General features: G+C 40.8%; 2 protein-coding genes across 9 annotated transcripts in view; one reads left to right on the top strand and one right to left on the bottom strand.

Moving 5' to 3' along the window:
* The window catches only part of PLAG1 (PLAG1 zinc finger), a 52,986-nt gene extending 45,059 nt beyond the window's left edge, over positions 1 to 7,927 (bottom strand). For 6 of the 8 annotated variants that reach the window (XM_041123004.1, XM_041123005.1, XM_041123007.1 and 3 more), the window contains exon 1: positions 7,695 to 7,927. The gene's annotated coding sequence lies outside the window, so the exon portion shown is untranslated. Of the gene's footprint in view, positions 1 to 6,783; positions 6,873 to 7,694 lie in introns of all 8 variants that reach the window. The other 2 variants (XM_041123003.1, XM_030012919.2) reach the window with 1 other exon arrangement.
* Positions 7,928 to 8,072: 145 nt separating this feature from the next.
* CHCHD7 (coiled-coil-helix-coiled-coil-helix domain containing 7) lies at positions 8,073 to 12,913 on the top strand. The gene is made up of 4 exons (XM_030012924.2): positions 8,073 to 8,244; positions 11,205 to 11,277; positions 11,784 to 11,882; positions 12,683 to 12,913. Exons 2-4 carry the CDS (start codon positions 11,224 to 11,226, stop codon positions 12,782 to 12,784), a joined length of 255 nt encoding a protein of 84 aa, XP_029868784.1. The 5' UTR covers positions 8,073 to 8,244; positions 11,205 to 11,223; the 3' UTR covers positions 12,785 to 12,913.
* Positions 12,914 to 21,026: the final 8,113 nt, after the last annotated feature.

Here is a 21,026-nt window from a genome sequence, read left to right as displayed (position 1 = left end):
AAAAAAAAAAATATACAGATTCAAATTAACTGGCATGTTTTGTGATCAGCTATGTCTAAGCTCTTCTCTAAGCTATGTGGTTCACTGTTTCCTAGTGTCCTAGATGAAACAAATTATGCGTGTATTGACCACAATAACTTCCAGTGAACAAAATAAGCTTGAACAATGTCTATGTTTAGCTTTTAAAGAGAGCACAAAACCCTGACAGGATTTTATGTTTGTTTTATTTTAGTTTAATACTCACTCTTCTTAAAGTACTTGTGAGGGGAAGAACACCAGTAACTGATAACAGGTAGCTAACACCATAAATTTACGCTTTTGTAGTGTATCATCTTATGAAAACATAAGAACAGTTGTAGGCAATTTCTACTTTTGCATATTTATATTGTATCTATACTTCCATATGATAAATACAGTATTATTATTAAGCCTTGCATGTAGGCAGCTGTAGTAAATGAACAATTAGTATAAATGAAAATTCCACACATGACAGCAAGAGCTTGAAGAAACTTAACATTTACAAACTTGTAAATGTTTTATTACTAACTATACAGGCTTGATTGAAATTTAATAGTAAGCTGCCAGAATCTCTCTTTCTGCCTTTTCTTCAAAAAGGTCTCTTTTAAAAAAAAAATCCCTACATCACAACTGATTCAAAAGACATGACATTCTCCCTGAACAGCCAGATGTTTCCTTAAAATATGTGTGTATGTGTATCTATATTACATATATATGTAACATTCATGATAAATACATATACCACACAATAAACAGTTTTATTAGAAGTGACAAGCACTTGGGACAGTAAAATCTGATTTGCATACACAGGGTCTTTCTGCTGTTCAAACATTTAGTGTAATGAGATCTCATTAATTCAGAATCAGATGATTTGCAGGGCTTTCTAGGGAACTCATGCACTAGTCAATCTGATACCCTGTAGTATACAAATACATACTCAATAAATGAAGAGGGAAGGTTAAGTTTTCTGACATTCTCCTTGCTTTTTGATTACCTGGCAACTCACAGTAAATGTGCATCTGACAAAATCAACCATCTACATCTTACTTCAGGAGAAATACTTCAGATTTGGCTGTCTCCGAAGTGTAATGTGACCCACAACCATGAAGAAAAGCTTTTAGGGTGAAAGTTAGTGATATACAATGTCAGGCTACCAGGTAAATTACCTGTACAATACGTAAGTAAGTCTATGTACAACCTGCATGGTTAAATGATATCAAATAAAGTACTATTTACAGCAATATGGAAGAGATTATTATTAGTTATCCTAACTTTAGTAAAAAAATAACTTTGACAAATAATTCCCTTTAAATACTTTCTAATCTGATTTCTAGGGATATTCTCCTTTGAGAAAGGAATTTAGCACATTAAGTGCAAAAGAAGATTATAGCAATTCAGTTTACTGTAACAGACACTTTTTGCATATTTCCAAGTTCCTATACATAGTTATTTCTTAATTGCATATAATGGCAATTCTAGGTTTTACTTTCCTGATTCCCATTTGACTTCTCAAAGCTGATTTGAGCTATTTTACTTTGGAGTTTTGAGTTACTGTTCTGTGTATTATAGCCACACTTGTCTACATTCATTTTCTTTTATCTATCTCACTTTTTGGTTTTATACTAGTTCACCCCTGGGTTTTTTCCCTCTTTCCTTTCCTTTAAACAACAAAAAAAATAAAATTAGGCACACTGGGCCATCTTCTACTCTCTTTGTGCCCCCTTGTAAGTCTATCAAAACCACCAGGGTTGGGCATGCGTAAAATAGCCTATCACTCTGGCCGTGTATTTTAATGTATTTGAAAAGGTATCTCTACACTCTGGACAGTGAATTACAAAAGGGACAGAAGTTATTACTAAGAAGGCTGTAATGGAAACTGATTTATTCCTTCAACATGAGAATAACTATATAAGCTTTCCCACTCTTCACCGTCAAGTATGTACTTATGCAGTCATCTCAAAACCCTGCTATGCACAGCGGTTAATTTTAATGCCATGATCCTACAGTAACTGTTTACAAGACATGCAGGGTCCATTTAAATATTAACAATTTTAATATATCCTATGAGAAGGCCCCATCCTTTATAACTATTATCACGTAACTATTTTTAAAAGCAGGTTACATCTTGTCAAAAATTTAAAAACCTCCTCTAATTCTATTAATTTCTGCTAATTCGTCCTTCTAAGATGAGACAATAACAGGTGAACACTGATACTGAAGTAGACAAAAAATACTTTAACAAGCCAATCTAAAGAAAAGTAAAACTGAACTTGGAGTAATGGTGACCAGTTCTGTTCAATATTAGGTTTTCATAACTTGTGTACAATTAGAATTTTTCGCATTTGATGCTTGGTGGACAACTGTTCATTTAAAATGCATTAGTAACTGCAATCTATTCAATTTCAGATAAAGGGTCACTATATTCCTTGAAAAATTAAAAATAAAATATAGGCAGCTGTATAAGTGATTATATTGAGTTATTCAATGTTTTACATTCAAGTTACAAGTTTGCACAATTTAAAAATCAATATAAATTTAATTAAATTCTAGATGTGATTTTTTGATTAGCAGGAAGAATACACAACTCTCTATTATCAAAATGCTCAGATAAATGCAAAAAAAAAAATCCCCTACACTTCAGAAATTTAAACATTTTACATTTGATCAATAAAAAAATGTTACTTTGTTCTAATATTTGAATTATTTTAAAATAGTTTTTTAAGGCTACCTAAACATCTGGTAATTGGTTAAAGATGCTTAATGGTTCAGTGGACAGATACTGCACATTTCTTCCAAAAGCAATGCAAGCTAAAGCCTCACTAGTAGCAAATACTTGGAGAACATCTCCTTGAAAGCAAGTGCCCTATCACTTCAGTGGTGGTGGCTGCTAGCTCCTTTTAACTCTACACTGACTTGAGAATGGTGTAATTGCTCTAATGTATTTCACATTTTCCAGAATAGCTCCCCTTGGTAAATAGATAAACTTGTTCAAGAACCCTCCCAAAAGGTATTTGCTGACAAAAACTGGTTTTAAAGATATAAGAGGTTACAGATACAAAATTTTAAAAATTTATGTTTTAGGCTCTGAAGTAAAACATCTCTTTTAACAAAATAACCTTGAACAATTACAAACAGTGATTTATTTAGAACATGAGCAGTGCCCTCTTTAACCCATTAATTTTAAAACACATGCACTACCCTGAAAGGGGGAGAGTTAAGGGCACCATTTTGACTGACTAGCTGCAGAGATGGACGACCATTAGAAGTGGCTGTGCTTTGTATACAGTGCCTTTTGGAATTACACAAACCTTTAAAAAGTTTCTTAATTTAAATCTCGAAGTTCTACATTGGGAAACTCATTTTTCAGGACAATTACTAAATGAAAATTGCACACCAAGAGACAGACTTGAACTAAGCATTCAAGAAAAGTTGAATGCATGTCAATTTAGATTCCTGTATTTGCTGTACCTTTGTAGAATACTGTAGTTATTAACTTTTAAACATTACTTAATAGGATTGATAAGTGTCTAAGAAGGATTTTAATATATTTACAGCCCCCCCGTTTATCTAAAAAAACCTAGGGTAACTTTACCAACAACAGCCCACAGTATTTGTTTCCTCAGGTGTTTTAATTTAAGAAAATCTTGAAAAAAATCATACTGAATCATATATAGAATCAGAGCAACATATAATAGAGAAGATTAACTTAACTCTTAGAAGTAAGGAAGCTTTGAAAGTTACTTCTATTTATATTAAACACCACATCATCCCTGTAAGAAGAATTCAGTTTTCTACAAAAAGAAAGTAAGTTTGTAAAAAACAATCCTAAACAACATTTGTCTTCCGCTATTATTATCACCATATGGATTACACCTTAAAATTAAACCCAGTTTAGAAGACTATCAAATTCTGTGAGAACACCCTTTCCTCTTCCTCCTCCCTATGTCCTGAATTTTGTACTATGGTGGATACACTGAATTTACTCTGTAATACATAACTGTAAGTCAAGAAGAAAGAAGCACGTGTTGTGGAGTATCCATGTTGTTATTACCAGTGCCTATACCTATTTTCAGCATTACAATATTAATGATTTAGAAGCTCTTCATTAGGTAAAAATGTAGTAATGCATTAAACACTTCATACTGATGGTCACAGACACAGTATTTGAAGAGTTCTTAAATCCTGTTCTCAGTACCATTAACTAGTTTATTAAAGTTAGTTCTGCACATCTACTACTATCTATCTACCCTGGTACATTAAAAATACCAACAATGGTACACTGCTATTAATTTACCAAATTTCTATTCATTTCAGGATAATGTTTCTTTGGTCAATAAAAAGAAGAGATCAATGTAAGAAATATTTGGAAAGGAACCTTGAAGTATGAATTCTTGCTAACTATAAAAGAGATCTCTAAACCATAAAAGACAGTTTTGGAAAAGTGTTCAACTTCATTCCTTTATACAAACTGATTTATCTTTCTTCCTTAATGAACCTTTTTTTCTAGCCTAAGAGTAAAGTGATTTAATTTTCACAACTGTGAGTCACTGGAAAACTTTGAGATTTCTTCCAAAATCTCTAACCACAAGACCATCCTAGTCAACAACTACTGTACAACAGCTTCTTTGGTCACACTCGCAGAAAAGGTACAGACAGTTTGCAACACATCCTATTCAACACAGAGGGGTATCACAACTGATACTCAACCTTCCACAAGTTCAAACAAAACATTTGCTGAAACAGCCTCCCTACAGGTTCAGTACTCCATCTTTCCTCTCGAGAACCATGTACCTGCATACAATTTTTAATCTAGAATTAAATACAGAGACTACAAAAACAAGGCACATGTAAAGGAAACATCACAACTTCTCATAAAGATATCAAATTGCCATGTTAAGAGGTGATGCTGATTTTTTAAATAGGATATTTCACTGAAAATTAAAATACATAGGAGATAATAGCGACAAGCAGAGCATTTCACATCATTACAGTTAAACATTTACAAATTAAAAATTAAGCAAAAAAACTGTATCAGCCAGAACCCATGCTAAAAGCATGCACGCACGCACACACACATGCACACATATACATGAAACTAGACCACAGTTAGGATGATTTTTCTTTTTTTAAACACAGCCAGAGGCAATTCTTCCGAGTGATGTTATAATTATACAGCTAAGGTGTACTTGTAAAAAGCCCCTACTTTGGCCAATTAAAACCTACAGTTATTTTCACTATTTTCAAAACCTTTTGGGACTGTTCAGAAGATTTAAGTATAGAACAAGCTCTACAATACTTTTCAACAAACTCACATGTCCCCAACAAAACTGAATTTATTCAAAGTAAAAATAATGCACTTCACAACTTTTACAAAATGTCTGTGAAATTTGCCCTATGCACATAGGTCTCATCCTTGGGAATTCATAGCTAGCAGAACAGCACTAGATTTTAATATTAAACAACCTGAGACTATTTCATTTCTGCAACACCCATTCCAAAAAACGCTCTCCAAAACACAGCATTTTAATTAACACACCAAGAAAACTCCCCTGAAGACCTGCTACACACAAAAGAATTGCTTTGATCCAAACGAATCTGCACGTTTTCCCCTATTATCCTGCCTTAATTTATCAGACCAGGGCCGATTTAATACCTTTCCATTAAAAAAAAAAAAAACAACGAACCATCCCTCTGCTAGAGGCAGAGGTGCTGCAGAGGTGATGATAACCCTAGGAAAAGAGAAGCTGTCTCTTTAAAATGCCCTGCTATGTCCCTGATCCCACGTGGAACCAACATCAGCAGCACTTTCGCATTAACTTCAATGTGAGGCGAGATGAGGCATCATTATTTTATATAAATAAAACGAGGAGACTGCAGAATACATTCCTTGTAGGAGACAAACAGGTGAACTGAACGTGCCAGGGAAATCAGCAACCACCCGCAGAAAAGGTGCCCTGCCCCTGAGCCCTCTGTGCTTTCCCTATGGAGCATTACCTCAACCCCACACTTCTCTGAAGAATCCAGTTTAAATAGAGGAGGGAGCCACCAGGAAAACTTGAAATTCAAAGGCAACGAAAATGCACTTTATAAACCGGAAAGGTTTACTCTTTGCCTCACACATCCTAATTAGATCAGGAAAGTGACACTACAAAGGCATTACATTCCGGTCCGAAAAAAAAAAAAAAAAAAAAAAAAAAAAAAAAAAAAAAAAGACAGAGGAAAAGAAAGGAGCCCCCATCTCCCAAAAACCCCCAAACACACAAAAAAAGCATTAAAAAAGGAAGTTATAAAGCAGCACATACAGCATTTATCTTATCTAGGATCACTCCGCATTACCCCCAAGTTATGCACTTTCTGCACTATCATCTCCCCCTACCTCTCTCTCCTGAAAGGGATTTTCACGTTTTCTCGTTGTTGGTGGCGAGTGATAAGAGGCTTTTGCCTTTCCAAAGAATTCATCAACAAAAAAAAAATAATAAATATTAACTCCTTGCTCCCTGAAACCTTAAAACGGTCTCGGGAAGACACGGGTTTTATTCTGTTACCTTGAGGAAGAAAAGGGGGAGCAGCCCCGATTTTTAGGTATTTTTTGGCATTTTTTTCTGATTTTTATTTTGTTATATGCCTCAGTTCTCCCTCCATTTTGGTTGTTTATGATACTGACAACAAGCTGTCCCTGCTCGCTCGCTCTCTCTCTCTCTCCGGATCTCTCCTGCTTTCAGTTAGCAAACCCCCCTCCCCAATGCAACACCACTCAGCACTTACTTGGGTTCACACTTTTCTCTAAACACACACCGATGGGGAAGGGAAAAGCTTCTGGGCCACTCGGAGGGGGAGAGCAGGCAAATTCGTTTCTTTATTACGAAAAAAAAAAACTTTTGTCCAAAAAACGACGGGGAAGGGGGGTCGAGTGCCCCAAAGTCCCTCCGGATCCCCCCAAAGACGCGGCCGCCAGGTCCGGGGGACACCCCACGGGTAGCCGGGTCCACGGGGGAAATTTCTGTGCGAAATTCGGCCCGTTTGAGGCGGGGGGCGAATTTATATTAATTTTTTCCCTCATTTTTCGGCACCGCGGTCTCTAATGTCTTCCGCTCCCTCTCGCCGCTCTCGCCGCTGTCACTGCATTCACAGCACAGGCTCCGGAGAGGCGAGGAGGGGAGGGGGCGGCCGCGCAGCTCCTGCCCCTGCCCCTGCCCCTGCCCCGCGCCGCCGCCGCGGCCCCGGCCCCGGCCCCGGCCCACCGCGGGGGTCGGCGGCGGGCACCCCGCGCCCTCCTGCCGTCCCCCGGGCAGACCGCTGCCTCGCCCGCTCGCTCGCGAACCAACATAGCGCCGCGGGGAGGGAGGGGAGGAGTGGAGGAAACTCCTGAGAGAGGTTTTTTCTGAAAATCATCTCTTTCTCCCTGCGAGGGAGGGGAAGGGGGGGCACCGCTCGCCTCGCCTCCCCTCCCCTGCTCTTCCCCTCCGGGGGGGTCCGACGCGGGGCGGTGGGGGGCTGCGGGAGATGGGGGGAGAGGGATGGAAGGGAGGGATGGTTAACACAAACTTTTCCTCACTGCTCGCTGCTCCTCTCTCCTCTCCCCCCTCCTTCTCCTCCTCCCCCTTCATAATTTAAATAACCCTGATATTTCCCTGCTAAACCCCGGCGCCTGCCCCCCAAACCCGCAGCAGACTCACCGCGGGAGCCTCAGCATCCCCTCTGCGCCCCGTTTCCACCCTTTACAGTGTTCTCCGATTTTTCTGTAATTTTTTCCCCATATTTCGGGCTGGACGCGGCGGGCCTGGAAATTGTTTGCTTTCCCGTCTTTCCAGCAGCCATTGTAGTGTATGCGCTGCGGTGCAGCCCAGCCTGCCGCACACGCCGCGCCCACACCGCCCGCCGCCCACACGCACCGCGGGTTGGACGCCTCCCCCAGTCAGTCAGGGCCGCGGCCGCGCCCCGCCGCCGGCGCCTGCGGCCCGCGCCGCCCGCCCCGTTGGTGGAAGGAGGCGCCGCTCAAGGCCGGGGCGGGCCCGCCGCCGCCGCCATTGGCGGCCCGGCCTTGCCACTCAGCGCCGCCGGGGCGTGGGCGGCGGCGGCGCTGGGCCGGGGGGAGCCGCGAGGCCGGGAGCGGGGTAGGCTGCGCCCGTACTTAAGCGGGCTGCCCGAGCCGCTGACGTCTTTCGAATTGGAGACGGGCTGCCCCCTCCCGCCTCGGGGCTCCCGCGGACACGGCCGGGGACGGAGGTGAGTGCCGCCGCCGCCGACCCGCGCTGCCCGGCCGCCCGCCGGCCGTGCCTGCGGCTTGGGCGCAGCTTTCCCCTTCCCCCTCCGCCGGCGGAGGGAAGGCTCGCTCGCCCCTTCGCCCGCCCGCGAGGCCGGGGGGAGCCCTGCCTGGCCGGGAGACGGCGCGGGGGGCCCGGCGGCGGCGGGCTGCGGCGCGGCGGGGCCCGGGCACCGCGCTCTGGCGGCAGGTGGTGCTGAGGGAAGGCTGCGCGCGGGGCCGCGCCGGCCGTTGGCCACCGGCGGCCGTTGGGGCGACGGCCGTTCCCCGCGCGAGGCGGGGAGAGGGGCCGGCGGCGGCGGCCGCGGGGGGGAAGGGGGCGCGGGGGCTCCGCCGCCGGTGGGGGAAGGCAGGGGCTGGGTGGTGGGCGCCGGCGTCTCACCGGCGCGGGCCGGCCCCGTGGCGGCCTGCCCGCCCCCCTCTGCACCTGACTTGCCCCCCGGCCCTCTTCGTGGAGGCTGAGGCGGGCAAGGCATCTCGGCGGTGCCGGGCGTCCGGACCCGCCGGCTGCCTCCTCCCGCCCCCCGCTTGTCCTGCTGTAATAGCGGCAAAAGTCGTAGGATTTGTGTACGGCCTTCGCTCCAGGGTTTCAGGTTTAATAAGCTGGTCTGTATTGCAGCGTAATTGCCAATTTTGTATGGATATATGCGCTTAAAAAAAAAAAAAAAGCCAAACACTTTTCAACGGGAGGGAGCCTATAGAAAAATACCCTGATGGTTTTATGAACTGAAAAAGCCCTCGGGTTAAAGAGTGCTAGCAGCAAATGTATTTCTCTGTGGTACAGTTTACAACTGTTAATGTGTTAAAGCATAATTAAGAACTGTGGAATAGACAAGCCTTTGGTTGTGGTTGGGCTCTGACCTGTAATCTGAAAGCAGGAAGGGAAGCCTCTGCATGTGCAGAAACTGGGGGGGAAAAGCTCGCTTCCTGCCCAACTGCTCGTTCAATCACACAGCAGCATTTCGGTGTGACCTGCCTGCCCTTTTAGCTGATAATGTTTCCAATCCTGAAGTGCTTCGGGGAGGGGGAGAGGGGAACACGTGCAGGAGCTATCAGACCTTTTTGGTAGTACTAAGTACGTTTAAGCGTTTGTCTACTCTGAACTAAGCAGCTTCATGAGAACCTGAACTGCCGGTTCGTTAAGTGGGTATTTGATGTATTGTGTGCCTTGTTCCTTAAACTGGGCACGGTTGCAGCCTTTGGTAGGGGAATCAAACTGAAAATGTTAATTGCAGTTTGTATAAGGAACACTGATGATGACACATCCTATGACTCCCGAATACTCTTTCAGAGAAAGAGTAAGGCTGAAGTCGATGTTATACCGTACACCTTGAGGCATATCTTCTTAAGTGGTACTTAACATCTCTAATATCAATGAAATGCAGAGTTAGAACACAGACACAAACCAACCTCTAAAAACATTGTGTCTGTGGTACCGACTTAGATGAGGCATTGTGATATGCTGCTTTTGTTTTCTTTTACTCCCCCCCCCCCCCCCCCTTGAAGTCTGGGATGATGCTATTGTTCTGCATGCTTGTGTTTCCATTTTAATTGGAAGTACCTGATCAAAAATCCTCTTGCAACCACAAAAAAAGCAACCATTTGCCTAGCTTGTAAAGTTAACTTGAACACTGGATAGTTCTCGAAAGAACGTGGAAGGGTTTCCTGGTGCTGTTCTTTAAAAGGCCCATTTGCAGAAAAGGATCATGTGGAATGCAAAAAATACTCCAAGCACCAGGAGCGTATACTTGCACAGGATGTAAAATCTAAGGCTTATTCACCTTGAATAGCTTACTTTCACCCAAAGAAGAACCTTCATCTAAAACATTGTCTTCTGTCTATGAGCTACTAAGAGCAGTATTTAGGTTTTGTTTGCTGATATCAAGCAAAACTAGATTTTTACTGTAGGCTTGCAGTTACCAATCTCTAATGTGAACAGAAACAGGTTTAAGTTTAGAATTAGCAGCAATGTTTTTAGGGGAAAAAAAAAACCCCAACAAGATCGAGCACGGATGTTCTTTCACAGTTTCCTTCGTCAGCTGTACTTTAATTTGCTGCAAAAGAGCGCTCTATTCCTCAGTCCTGTGTTTCTGCTTGCATTGGCTCAGTCAGTCATCTGGTCAACATTAATTTATTTTTGGTTAGATTTAGTATTTGTTTGGAACAAATACCTGCATGGCCATATGTTTGCCAGAGGCAACGTATGGGAAGTTGTAATGGGAATGAGGGTCTGCTGTTCATCTTCATGTCATCATCTTGGATCAGTGTAGGTTCTTGGCACTGAACTCTGTGTCTCTCAAGCTTACAGTTCCTAGAGTCAGTGTCAAACTAAACTGGTGAAAAATGCGATTCAAGCTGTCATAAGCAGTGGGTCTGGTCCCTCTTTGCAGTGGAACCGTTTGTTTTTCTGTTAAATCTCATACAGCAACATGGGAGATGATTGGGCACTTGTTACACCTGGGAAAGCTCAGTAAAGGTACAGATGTGATCTGTAGGCACAAATCTGGAGTTTACTTGTACATTGCTCCCACACACTATTAATTGAAGTGTCTATGGTGTGTTGGCTGTGAACAGCTTCTATGGAGCTGTTTCTCCTAGACATGGTCACTTTGTCAACAATATGACAGGCTGGTATGAGAGTCACTGCAGTGGCTCTATTCTCTGCAGGAATTTATCAGGGAGTAAGCAGTCTCAGTGACAGGCTAAACTTGCCTGAGTTGTCTTGCTCTTAGTGCTTTTGAATTAACATTTTGCAGAAGAAGTTTGGTGGTGGTGGTGGTGGTGGTTTGTTTGGGGTTTTTTTAAGACAACCAAATTGCATATGTTATTGGAAGGCCTTTATTACATGCTGAAGTTCAGACTTAATCCTGAGTTGCTATCAGAAGTAGATGCTTAACCTGTTTCTTTTCTGTTTCTCGCCAAGGTACGAGTATCTGTCTAGAATGTCCAGGCATGCACAACAGCTTAGAGACCATGATATAAATCCATGTGTAGCGGTAAGATGATCAAACTGGAATTTCTGTATGTTTTGGTGTTAAATAATTGCAAATAATGCAAAAGTTTCTTATAGAGTCTGAAGACGGGAAAAGCTGAATATCATCCATTATAGTAAGTGTGAAATAATGAGCAATTCCTCATAAATAGGAGAGCAATCTCTTTAATTTTCTGTTCTTAAAACCAGAGCCTGAAATCCTGGTTAGACAAGCTTGGTTGATTTTTAAGAGACTTTTGTGGGTTATATCAAGCATCTTTGTAAACAACTGTTCTGTGGACTCTATCCTTAATATTTAAAGACTACTAATGTCTGTTATCTCCAAATGAAGTCATTGCTTGGAATTACTGATTATCCTTTGTGATAGATGTTCCCCTGCTCTCTTTGATAGTATTCTTTAATCTGAGAAGCTGCCTCATATCTTCACAGATATTGTGGGACTTGTTAGAATTTTTAGACACTGAGTACAGTAACTTCCCTCAGCTCTGAAGTATGTTTTCCCTGTTAAAGGAAACAGATGCCTCTACAAAATGTATGGATGACAACAACTATAACAAGGATATGTGTACTGCTTATTTTTTGAAGTACAAAAGCTGCAGAAAATTCTGGGTAAGCACAGTAGATTCTCTAAATTTTACTCCATGCTTTGCTTTCAGTACATCTGACACACTATTTTCTGAACTCTTCAGACTTAGCTGGTGCTGACTGCTGCTGTTTTTACAGTGACTTACAGGCCTGGGTAGTCTTGGTATGTGTTGCTGGAAGACTTAAGCAGATGCACATCAAAGTACTTGGCTCTCCTAAGTTCACCCTCTTAAATTGTGAGTCAGTGTTCTTGCAGTACCCGATATGTTTCCCTCTGAATTTGAGTCAGATATTTCTAGTAATAAGTTCTGTTTTAAATGGATGAAAAAAATCCTGAGGTAAGATAAGTTCATCTGTTTTTCCATTGGTTTGGGTCATGTTTACTTTAACCTAAGATGGAGCTTAGGAAGAATTCATTTGTACTTGGTGGTATCCTTATTTCCTTCTCTCTTGTGGTAGAGAAGTATCATGAGCAGCTATGTGCAGTTAAACTGTTCTCTGCTGTTTTCTTTCCTTATGCCACAGTAGTAAAGAGTCTTTTAGCTTAGCCTTTAAATACTTGCACAAACTACCAAAAAACTATTTACAGACAATTGTGCATTAGTCTGACATAGTGTAATGGGAATACTGTAATTTCACTGTCTTCTGAAGCAGCAAGGTAAACTATCTGATATCTTCAGTTACATACTAGTACATTTAGTTATCAGCATCTGGCTCTTGATATATGAAAAGTACTTCTGTTAAAGAATCTTATTCATGTGGAGCTCAGAGGCAGAGACTTCTGAGAGATCTGTGTTCTCATGGTCACTGTCTTCTATTTTCAGCATGACATTATGATGCAAAGGAGAAGAAATGGTGTGAAACCAGAGATGCCCTCAGCAGAAGAGAGAAAGAAAATGTTGGAATCAATGGGGAAGCCCTACTGACTAGAAACTTGCATTGATTGACTGTGTTCACTGTACACATGAAGACTTATTGGCAGCAAGTTGCCCTTTTCTGAACTGGACTTTACAGTTGCCATATCTTGGATTAAAATAAGCTCTTAAATTCTGAAATGTGTGAGTTTTCTCGGATAGGACTTACTGGTTTTATTCATACTCCCTGTCATGGGAACTTGGCCTCTCACTGGAAGACATGAGTATCAACACAACTTATGTCTAGACACTTTGGAAGTAGAAACTAACTTGCTGTGAAATGCTAAATATAAAATTAATGGGACTTGCAGAAAATCTGTTTGAAAAGAGGGGGCTGGTGAGTGTTGCAGTGTAGTTCTAAGGATGGAGCAGGTTGAGAGACTGGTATGTGCAACATGTTTCTTGTATCCAGCTATTCTGCCTGATAGCATGGATTTACCATGTTGTGATCTTACCGCTATTTGCACGTCGAGTTGTATTCTGTGTCCCTGGTGTAAATAAGACTGTTCATGAACTAAAATCCCAAATCCAACAAGCTTGTCATTAGGTCTGCCACTGCACTTATCAGTGACAGCAGAAGCTTGCAATAAATCAGATCCGCAAGCTTTGCTTGTTACAAGGTTAGAGAGGTTGATGAAGATAGAACTGAACTCCTCAGGTCTGAACTAAATAGTACCTCTGTGGATAGTAAATAGATACTTCACTGGCAGGGGGGACTTGTAGACATGTAAACATATACTCTGAGTGACATGGCAGGTTTAACTATAGTACATCTATCTAAGACTCTCTGGACAGCTGAAGCCCTGGGTTTGGAAATGCTTACTCATACATGACTACAAAGCTCAGTTTGAACAGGTACTCTAATCTTAAGTAAGATTGATTCATTAACTAAACTGAACAATTAATAAGTGTAAATGGGTTGCCGTCTAGTGGAAACACTGTTTTCTTACCTCTACTACCTTCTGGTGTCCTGGCTTAAAAGCTTGCACCCTGTGGTAAAACAGAAAAACCACTGTCATGAGCTCAAGTTCCATGTGAAATCCTTTAGGACTTACTGTGATCGAGTTGGCAGAACTCTGGCTGACCTCATGGAGGATGGTGTAAAAGTGTTGTCTCTCTATTTAGACTGTTTTGGAAAGACTTCCTGGCTTCCTGTTTCTCCTTCTGTCTGGCTTGTCTTGTTTCTTTCCACTGGAGGCCTATTTCTATGCTTAGTGGGATTTTTACGCTGTTTCCACCTTCCCCCTTGTTATTTGACCTGCCTAGTAACTAATGGAGATCTGCTTTTCCTCCTCCTCTTCTTTCTGCCTGTTCTCCTTATACATCTGAGTTGTAAAATGGATTGATCATACCCTTTTGTGTTGAAATGAGTGTGTAACTCTATGCCTTCTGAGTATGCAGTTCTCTGAGCATGGCTGTGCAGCCTCCAGGCCATGTTACATGTTCTCTAGTCAGTTCCTGGCAAGGGAAGTAGACTTCTTTGGTCAAGATCATCAGATTCTTTATTTTAAGTTACTTTCTCTGCACTTACAATTCAAACTTTGCTGACATTTTTCTTTTTTGTGTGTGTGTAACAGAGAAGAAACTTGCATTATAGATTCAAAGGCTCGCTCTTGCCTACCATCTCCTTGTCACCTTCTTCCAATACCCTCCTACATACCAGTCTTGCCTTTTTTTGCCCATTTGGCACCAATTCTTTTACCAATTTGAGCATTTTGGTCTGTTTTCATTCCAACACTTTTTTTTTTTTTTAGTATCTTTGTTCTGTCTCTGATCTAATCAGGTCATCCTGCAATGACTTTCTAACAGCACTCCTCTTGAAGGTCTTGTGTTCTCTTCTCCCTGTCTTAGTGAGAGGAGAACTTGTTTTCATTCATCAAACTTAGCCATACTACTTCCCCGCTGGCTGTGCCTCTATTTGATCTTCCTGTTCATCTGCAGTTTTGGGGGAGCTGATTGTCCCCTTTTACTTAGGTCTGTGTCTCTCTGGACTCTTCTGGTTTTGCTGCCTTGCTTGTCTAAGGCCACCTTCTCTCCCACTTGGCACAGGTTTGTCATTTGCACCTTTGCTATATCTTTGGGCATGTTCTTTGCTCTGATGGCTTTAGCTACTATTCTAGTGCTTGCTGTTTTCCTGTTGCTGTGCTCTTGTGTTCTGGGCTTACATTAAAATCTACTGTATGTTTTAGTTCTCTGCAAGAAAAACAGCATCTCTCCTTGATGTGATTATGCTGATTCTTCCTTGCATAAGCTCAAGTTCCTTAAAGTCATCTCATTTATCCTAAGTTTTCCTTTCAAGTTTTCTTTGAGTGTAGAAATTCCCTTTCTCCTAGGTTAATTGTTGGATTTACAATTTTTTTCCTGCCAATATTTACTTGGAAAGTTTGCACTGTTTTTGTTTTCTTTACAGGATGATTGACTTATCTTTAGACTTTAATAGATAACCCTGTACTGCTTGTAGAGTGTAGATAACTAGAACTGGACTGCATAAAGTCAGAAAAGGAGATGCATTCCCTGCTTTCAAGTATCAAACGATACAAGAATGTGGGATCACAGGACAGACTAAGGCACATGTAATGCAAGAACAGTAGTCTAATATTAGACTTCTTGATCATCAGTGGACACACATGGTAAGCTCCCTGCTGGTGTTATGACAAAATTGAGTTTAGTGAAGAACTGAGGGCAATTTAAGCAGTGACCTTGTGGATTTAATTCAGGTAATCAGTCATCCATTGTAGGGAATGCATTTATTTACATTGCATATGCCTTATAGTTACTTTTAAAGAACACAACTTTATGAAAAATCTTGGAAAGCAAGAAGTTTTCTTCTTCACGTCATAATGCCTCTCAAGAGTAATCCATTAGTTAAGTCTGAGTTTTCATAGTTTTTCACCCTCACTGGAGGTTGCTGTTCTTGCTTTCACTGCTGAAGCTCAAGAGTGGTAAATTATGATAGCTAAAACATGTGCTCTTGTGTATGAAATGGTTGAGGTTTTTTTCCCTTAATTTTTGTAGTGTCATTAACTGTCTTTGGTTGTGTGCCAAAGATAATGGTCTTTTCCTCATACCTGAGAGCTTATATTCCATGCTTCACTGAAACAGAGGTAAGCTTTAGCCTGCCAGTCTTACTGGGCAGAAATAAACTGCTGAATTCTTGGTTTTGCTAAAGCACATTCTTGTGTACTAACCCAGAAAACATAACACAATGGACCAATATAATCAGTTTAGAAGCAGGGAAAAGACCTGTGGGTTGGTTTTGTTTAATAGGTGTAATTCTTCATTTTCCTTGTGGTACAAGGACCAAATCTGCATAGTGGCATTAATGTTTTGTTTTGGGTTTTTTTTTTTGTTTGACAGCTGGATGGTGCTGTTGCACAACAGACTGTATGGAAACAGAATCGCTCCACCCACTACTGGCTGTTGTGAGCCTTTTTTAGCCTCTTCCCACAGAGATAGCAGAATTCATGCAGGAGAAAGGGAAGATTGGTCCTGTCTCTACACTATAACAGAAGAGGAGGAAAAGAGTCTAAATCACTGCTGGAAAATAGGAGGTTTCTGTGCAGTCTGAGAAGCTTTGGAATATGGTCCTTGAAAGAGTGTTTTTTCACTGTGGTCATTTGATCACAGCTGAGCACTGAGCAGCAGCCACAGGCTCTCTGCCAGGCCCAGGTGGATGTCCAGGCTTCCATCTGTATATTTTACCATCTTACCTTTCCCATTACCCTACAGCACAAGGCCTTTGTATGTTTGGCTCTGAAGTTTTCTGCTGCCGCAGTTGGGATGAGTCTGTGCTCTTGAAGGTGTTCGAAGAAAGTCATCTAGCTCTAGAGTCCTGAAAACTTCTTTGGGTTTGATGGCTGAAGCTTTGAAAGGCAGGGAGTTGCATGTGCTGCAGCTCTGAGTCTATTTCATGGTCTTCTCCTAATAAAACTTCTGCACTGGTATGACCAAGGGTGTGCATATAAGGGAGGTTTCCCTAAAACTCCTGCAAAACAGATAGAATGAATTTAGAACACATGATGTTACTCTGCTTTTATGCCTTTGGAGGCAGCCCTTAACTCATGCTAAAAGTATCTGCACCTTTAAAGTCAGTCTTCCAAAATAGCTATGAAAAAAGTAATCATAGTATGAAAAAAGTTTGGAAGAATAGTACACTATTGCAGGCTTTTATTCTCTTGCAAGAATGAGGCAACAGTTCCATAAGTATTAAAGTAATAAAAAGTAAAACAAGCATAGCACTTCAGAGGTTTTTTAATTTTTGTTGCAGCCTATTTGATAGGAAAAATGTAAGAGGGAAGTACTACCTTTATACTGACTAAATGCAGTGGGTCATTAAAATAAAACCTTAGTTTGTTTTTTATACATATGATATCATGTATGGAGTAACTGAGACTCATCAGATTTTGAATAAGTAATTCCTCTCTACCCTTTAGGTTTCTGTCTTGATGCCTCCTATCTCAAAATCCTTTTCTGAAGATTTTCAGTTTTAAGGCCTTCAATGTAATGATCCTCAAATCACACATGATTACTTCCCTTCTGACAACTAAGCTGCTAAACTGATTGCAGCTAACTTGAAATTCCTTTGCAACTTGCCTGTTTCTCCCTTTCAGCATCCCTTTCAATAAGCTCAACTTCTTGTTTTCCTCACACTGATGCTATATTCTGCCTTGTGGACACCGTTCTATTACATTATTCTTTGGTTTTTTTCCTCAGGTACAATACTGTTTCATCTTCTGATTTCTATATTATCTTCTTGTTTTCATCAGTTACACTGCTTCCCACCCTGTCTTGTAACTTCGTGATCACCATCCATGCCTGAGGCTCAAAGTTCATCTTGGAGGTTTCATTCTACAGCTTTATCCTCACTAATTGCCTTTTGCCTAGTCATCTTTCACAAGCTAATTTCCACTCTGGCTGGAATATCTTCCCTGCTCGTATATGCATTATACAACTGTTTGGGTGTTTTTTCACCTAAGTGTCTGTTTTTTACAACACAATCTTCCCCTTCAACCCAAAAATGCACTTCTGTAGCTAATTCCCTGTGACTAAAAAAAGTTAATCTAGCAGCAGACTCTTAAGACTACATGTGTATCTATATAAAATACTAATTAGGTAGCTAGTGAAAGAATCTTCCTTATTTTTTAAAGTTCTGGTAGCCCATTCTCAAAAAAGCTTTCCAGTCTCATTTGTTGTATGGTACTGCATCATGTTTAATTCAGGCTGTCAGCTCCTTGAGCAGCAACCTGCCATTTCTTATTAGTTGGTAGAATGCTGTACGCAGATGTGGCACTGGAGAAGCACTAAAAATAATACTGAAGTCACTTAGACTGAGAGCTACAACAGATTTTCATGTCTTTCTGATAGAGAAGTAATGTGGCATATGGCTTTATTATTAGCAGTTCCCTCCCTACAAAAATCTCTTCTGAGGAGAGATGTGAGGGCCGTCTAATATGAAACGCTTTCTCCCAATGCTGTCTGTGGGAGTAATTCCTTAATTTATTATATAATATCTAGAAAAATCAGACAAGTTGGGTGGCATGGCTCTTCCATCAATAGGACAGATACTTCTTTTGGTGGTGTTTTTTTTAAAGCTAATAATCTTCATTGTCAATGAAGCTAGGCATCTATCTTTTTCTAAAGAACATTCTTTTAAAATCAATTTTGAGAATTGTTTTCTATATCTAGGCTTTTCCCGCTTTTGCTAAGTAAATTGTGATATTTGCATTAACTTCTAGGTCCTTTGTACCCCAAAGGATTATTCATATTCATAGCCTCCTTACTTCAGGGGCTGTGTGGTAGTGTTTGTTGTTGGTTGGGGGGGTGGTTGGTAGTTTTTGTTTGATTCTGTTGTGTGGGTTTGGGGGGTTTTTTTGGGTTTTTTTCCCCCAACATTGAATTTGAGCAGATTCTGTCTGGAGCCCCAGCCCTAATCTGTTTAAAACTATCTGGAGCTATTCCACAACCTCCTATTGTTGTTTGGTTTGGGGTTTTTTTTTAAACTCAAACATTAATTGTTGTCAAATTAGGTTTTGCATTGCACTATTCTTCCAATCATTCCTCTCTCTTAGAAGTCCTACTACCCTTGGGCTACCTCTTTACCTATTTTGCTTGATAAACAGCTATGCTCTGCAAACAATTCCTGATGTTTAAGTGACTTTGGCAGAACACAGACTTGAAACAAAAATGAAAATTGCTCAATCCCTGCTATTTTAACATTGTTTTCATTTTCAAACAGTTTCAAAAACATCTTGCCTCCTCTTTCTATTTCATATTTCTTCTGGGTCACATGAGTGGATACAAGCTATGAGCCACCTTTGGAAGCTGCTATGTAACAAACATTTTCTGTTAATGCCAAACTCTTATTTTAACTGGAAAATGTTTTACCCTTCTATGGTAAACATTACCACAAATATCACCTTCCATCTTAGCTTTTTCTCTGTATTACATATTTCATTCTCTTCTAGCAAAGATGTTGTCTTGTATCTAACATCCTCGGTGGAACAGAAATGCATGCATCTTTGCAGTTCTTTGTTTATCTCTCACTGCTCAGTATTTTAAATTTACACCTTCTCCAATATACTTTGTATTTTTTGAATTTTTTAAATTCAGCCTTTACTTTTGGAAAGGTGCTGTTAAATTCCTGTACTTCAGCACCTTCACTATGCCACACTTATGTTTGTTTGGTTTGGTTTGGTTTGGTTTTTTAACACTTCATGTGACTGTTTCCTATCATAAAACCTGTCCTTTGTGCCAGGGAATATCAATGTCGTCCATTGCCCTGTAAAATAATAATCGCCCTCAGTCATTGCAAAACACCATTTCATGTGTGCTATGGATCAGTAGATTTAAAATAGAGAGTAACAAATCAATAAAATAATTTTTAAAAAAGCAAATCTCTTTTTAAATTTACTGTTACTGGAAGAGATGAGAATAAAAGATTTCTTTAACTGCTTTTCAGTAAAAGCAGTTGAGTATGAATGCTGGATGATGTTAGAGACAGCTGCAAACTATACAGTTTGGGAACTTAATGGGTCAGGGGTCAGATTTTTGTTGTATACAACAAAATTGAATTAGTGTCTGTCAAAAATCAGTGTTCTGTGTAGAGATAATACTGTACTGTGTTATATCAGTGGGTTAAAAACTGATCTTCAGAGTTGTTCCAAAATGGAAAACAATTGTAAGATGAATAAGATGATGTATAATGACAAACAAGAAAGATTGAGGTACTTGCTGAGTATGCTGAAAGCAATTCACAGCTGTAAGACAAAGTTAGACTAATAGTGGAAATGGGACATCAATTCAAGCTTTAAAATGCTCCTAAGCATGTGAAGAATCTAAACATTTTTCATTGATGAAAAAGGATTGCAATTGTTTTCTCAAAAAAGGTTTTGCAATGTTTTCACAGAAATAGCCTGCTGGTAATATTTATTTATTGTGCCAATGTGAATCTAAAAATTTTTCTTGCCTTGAAATGTGGACCCCTGAGCAGTCCTTGGCTCTAGAGTTGCATGCAACTTGATCAGTGAATGTGGTTGCATGTGAAAAGTAGGGTGACGGGAGATTTTTGTCGTATTGTCTCCTGATTTTTGTTCAATAGCGGAATTAATGAAGTTGCTGCACTGGAATATGTTGGCAATACAGTGCTTGCTTCAATGCATAAGTAACCAAAGGAGGGAAGGTAAGGGACAGATCCTAAAGTAGGGTGAGCATTAGGAATTTGCCATATCCTGTAGTATCAGTCTTCAGTACTTTGGCCATAGGTTTCCTAGGGGTGAATGAATTTGAACAGATGTTACTGATGGTCTAAGAAATGCTGTGGTTTAGTAGTCTTCTACTTGACAGGTAAACAAAAGCAGTTCCTTAAATAAATTAAAGATATCAGTTTGAGATCCTGTGCTGCTCCTATACAGGATAGAAGAACCACTTTGACTCTCAAACTTTAAAATGTAGATCCCTAAGGGCCTGTTCACCCGTTGGCTGTCTCTGTCTTCAGACATCTACAGCCTGTGGGTGCCAAATACATTGGTATCAGAAGTCCCTGGTGCTTCGTGTTCAGCTTTGCACTTTGGTGCCGGCAGTGCTGATGGACTGGGTGTCCCTCCCTACCATGGCACTGCTGGAATTTGTGGAATAAATGTTTCACTCCATCAGGCCTGGGGAGTGATTGTGAAGTCTGCTAGTGTGGGGATGAGCAGGAGGAAGCTGACTTTTCTGAAGGTGTTACTTGATGGTCATATTTTCAGTGATTCCCTTC

This window comes from Aquila chrysaetos, chromosome 4 (assembly GCF_900496995.4).
Source record: "Aquila chrysaetos chrysaetos chromosome 4, bAquChr1.4, whole genome shotgun sequence".
Lineage (NCBI taxonomy): Eukaryota > Metazoa > Chordata > Aves > Accipitriformes > Accipitridae > Aquila > Aquila chrysaetos.
The sequence above is the reverse complement of the archived record's forward strand: the minus strand, read 5'-3'. Positions and strand labels throughout refer to the sequence as shown.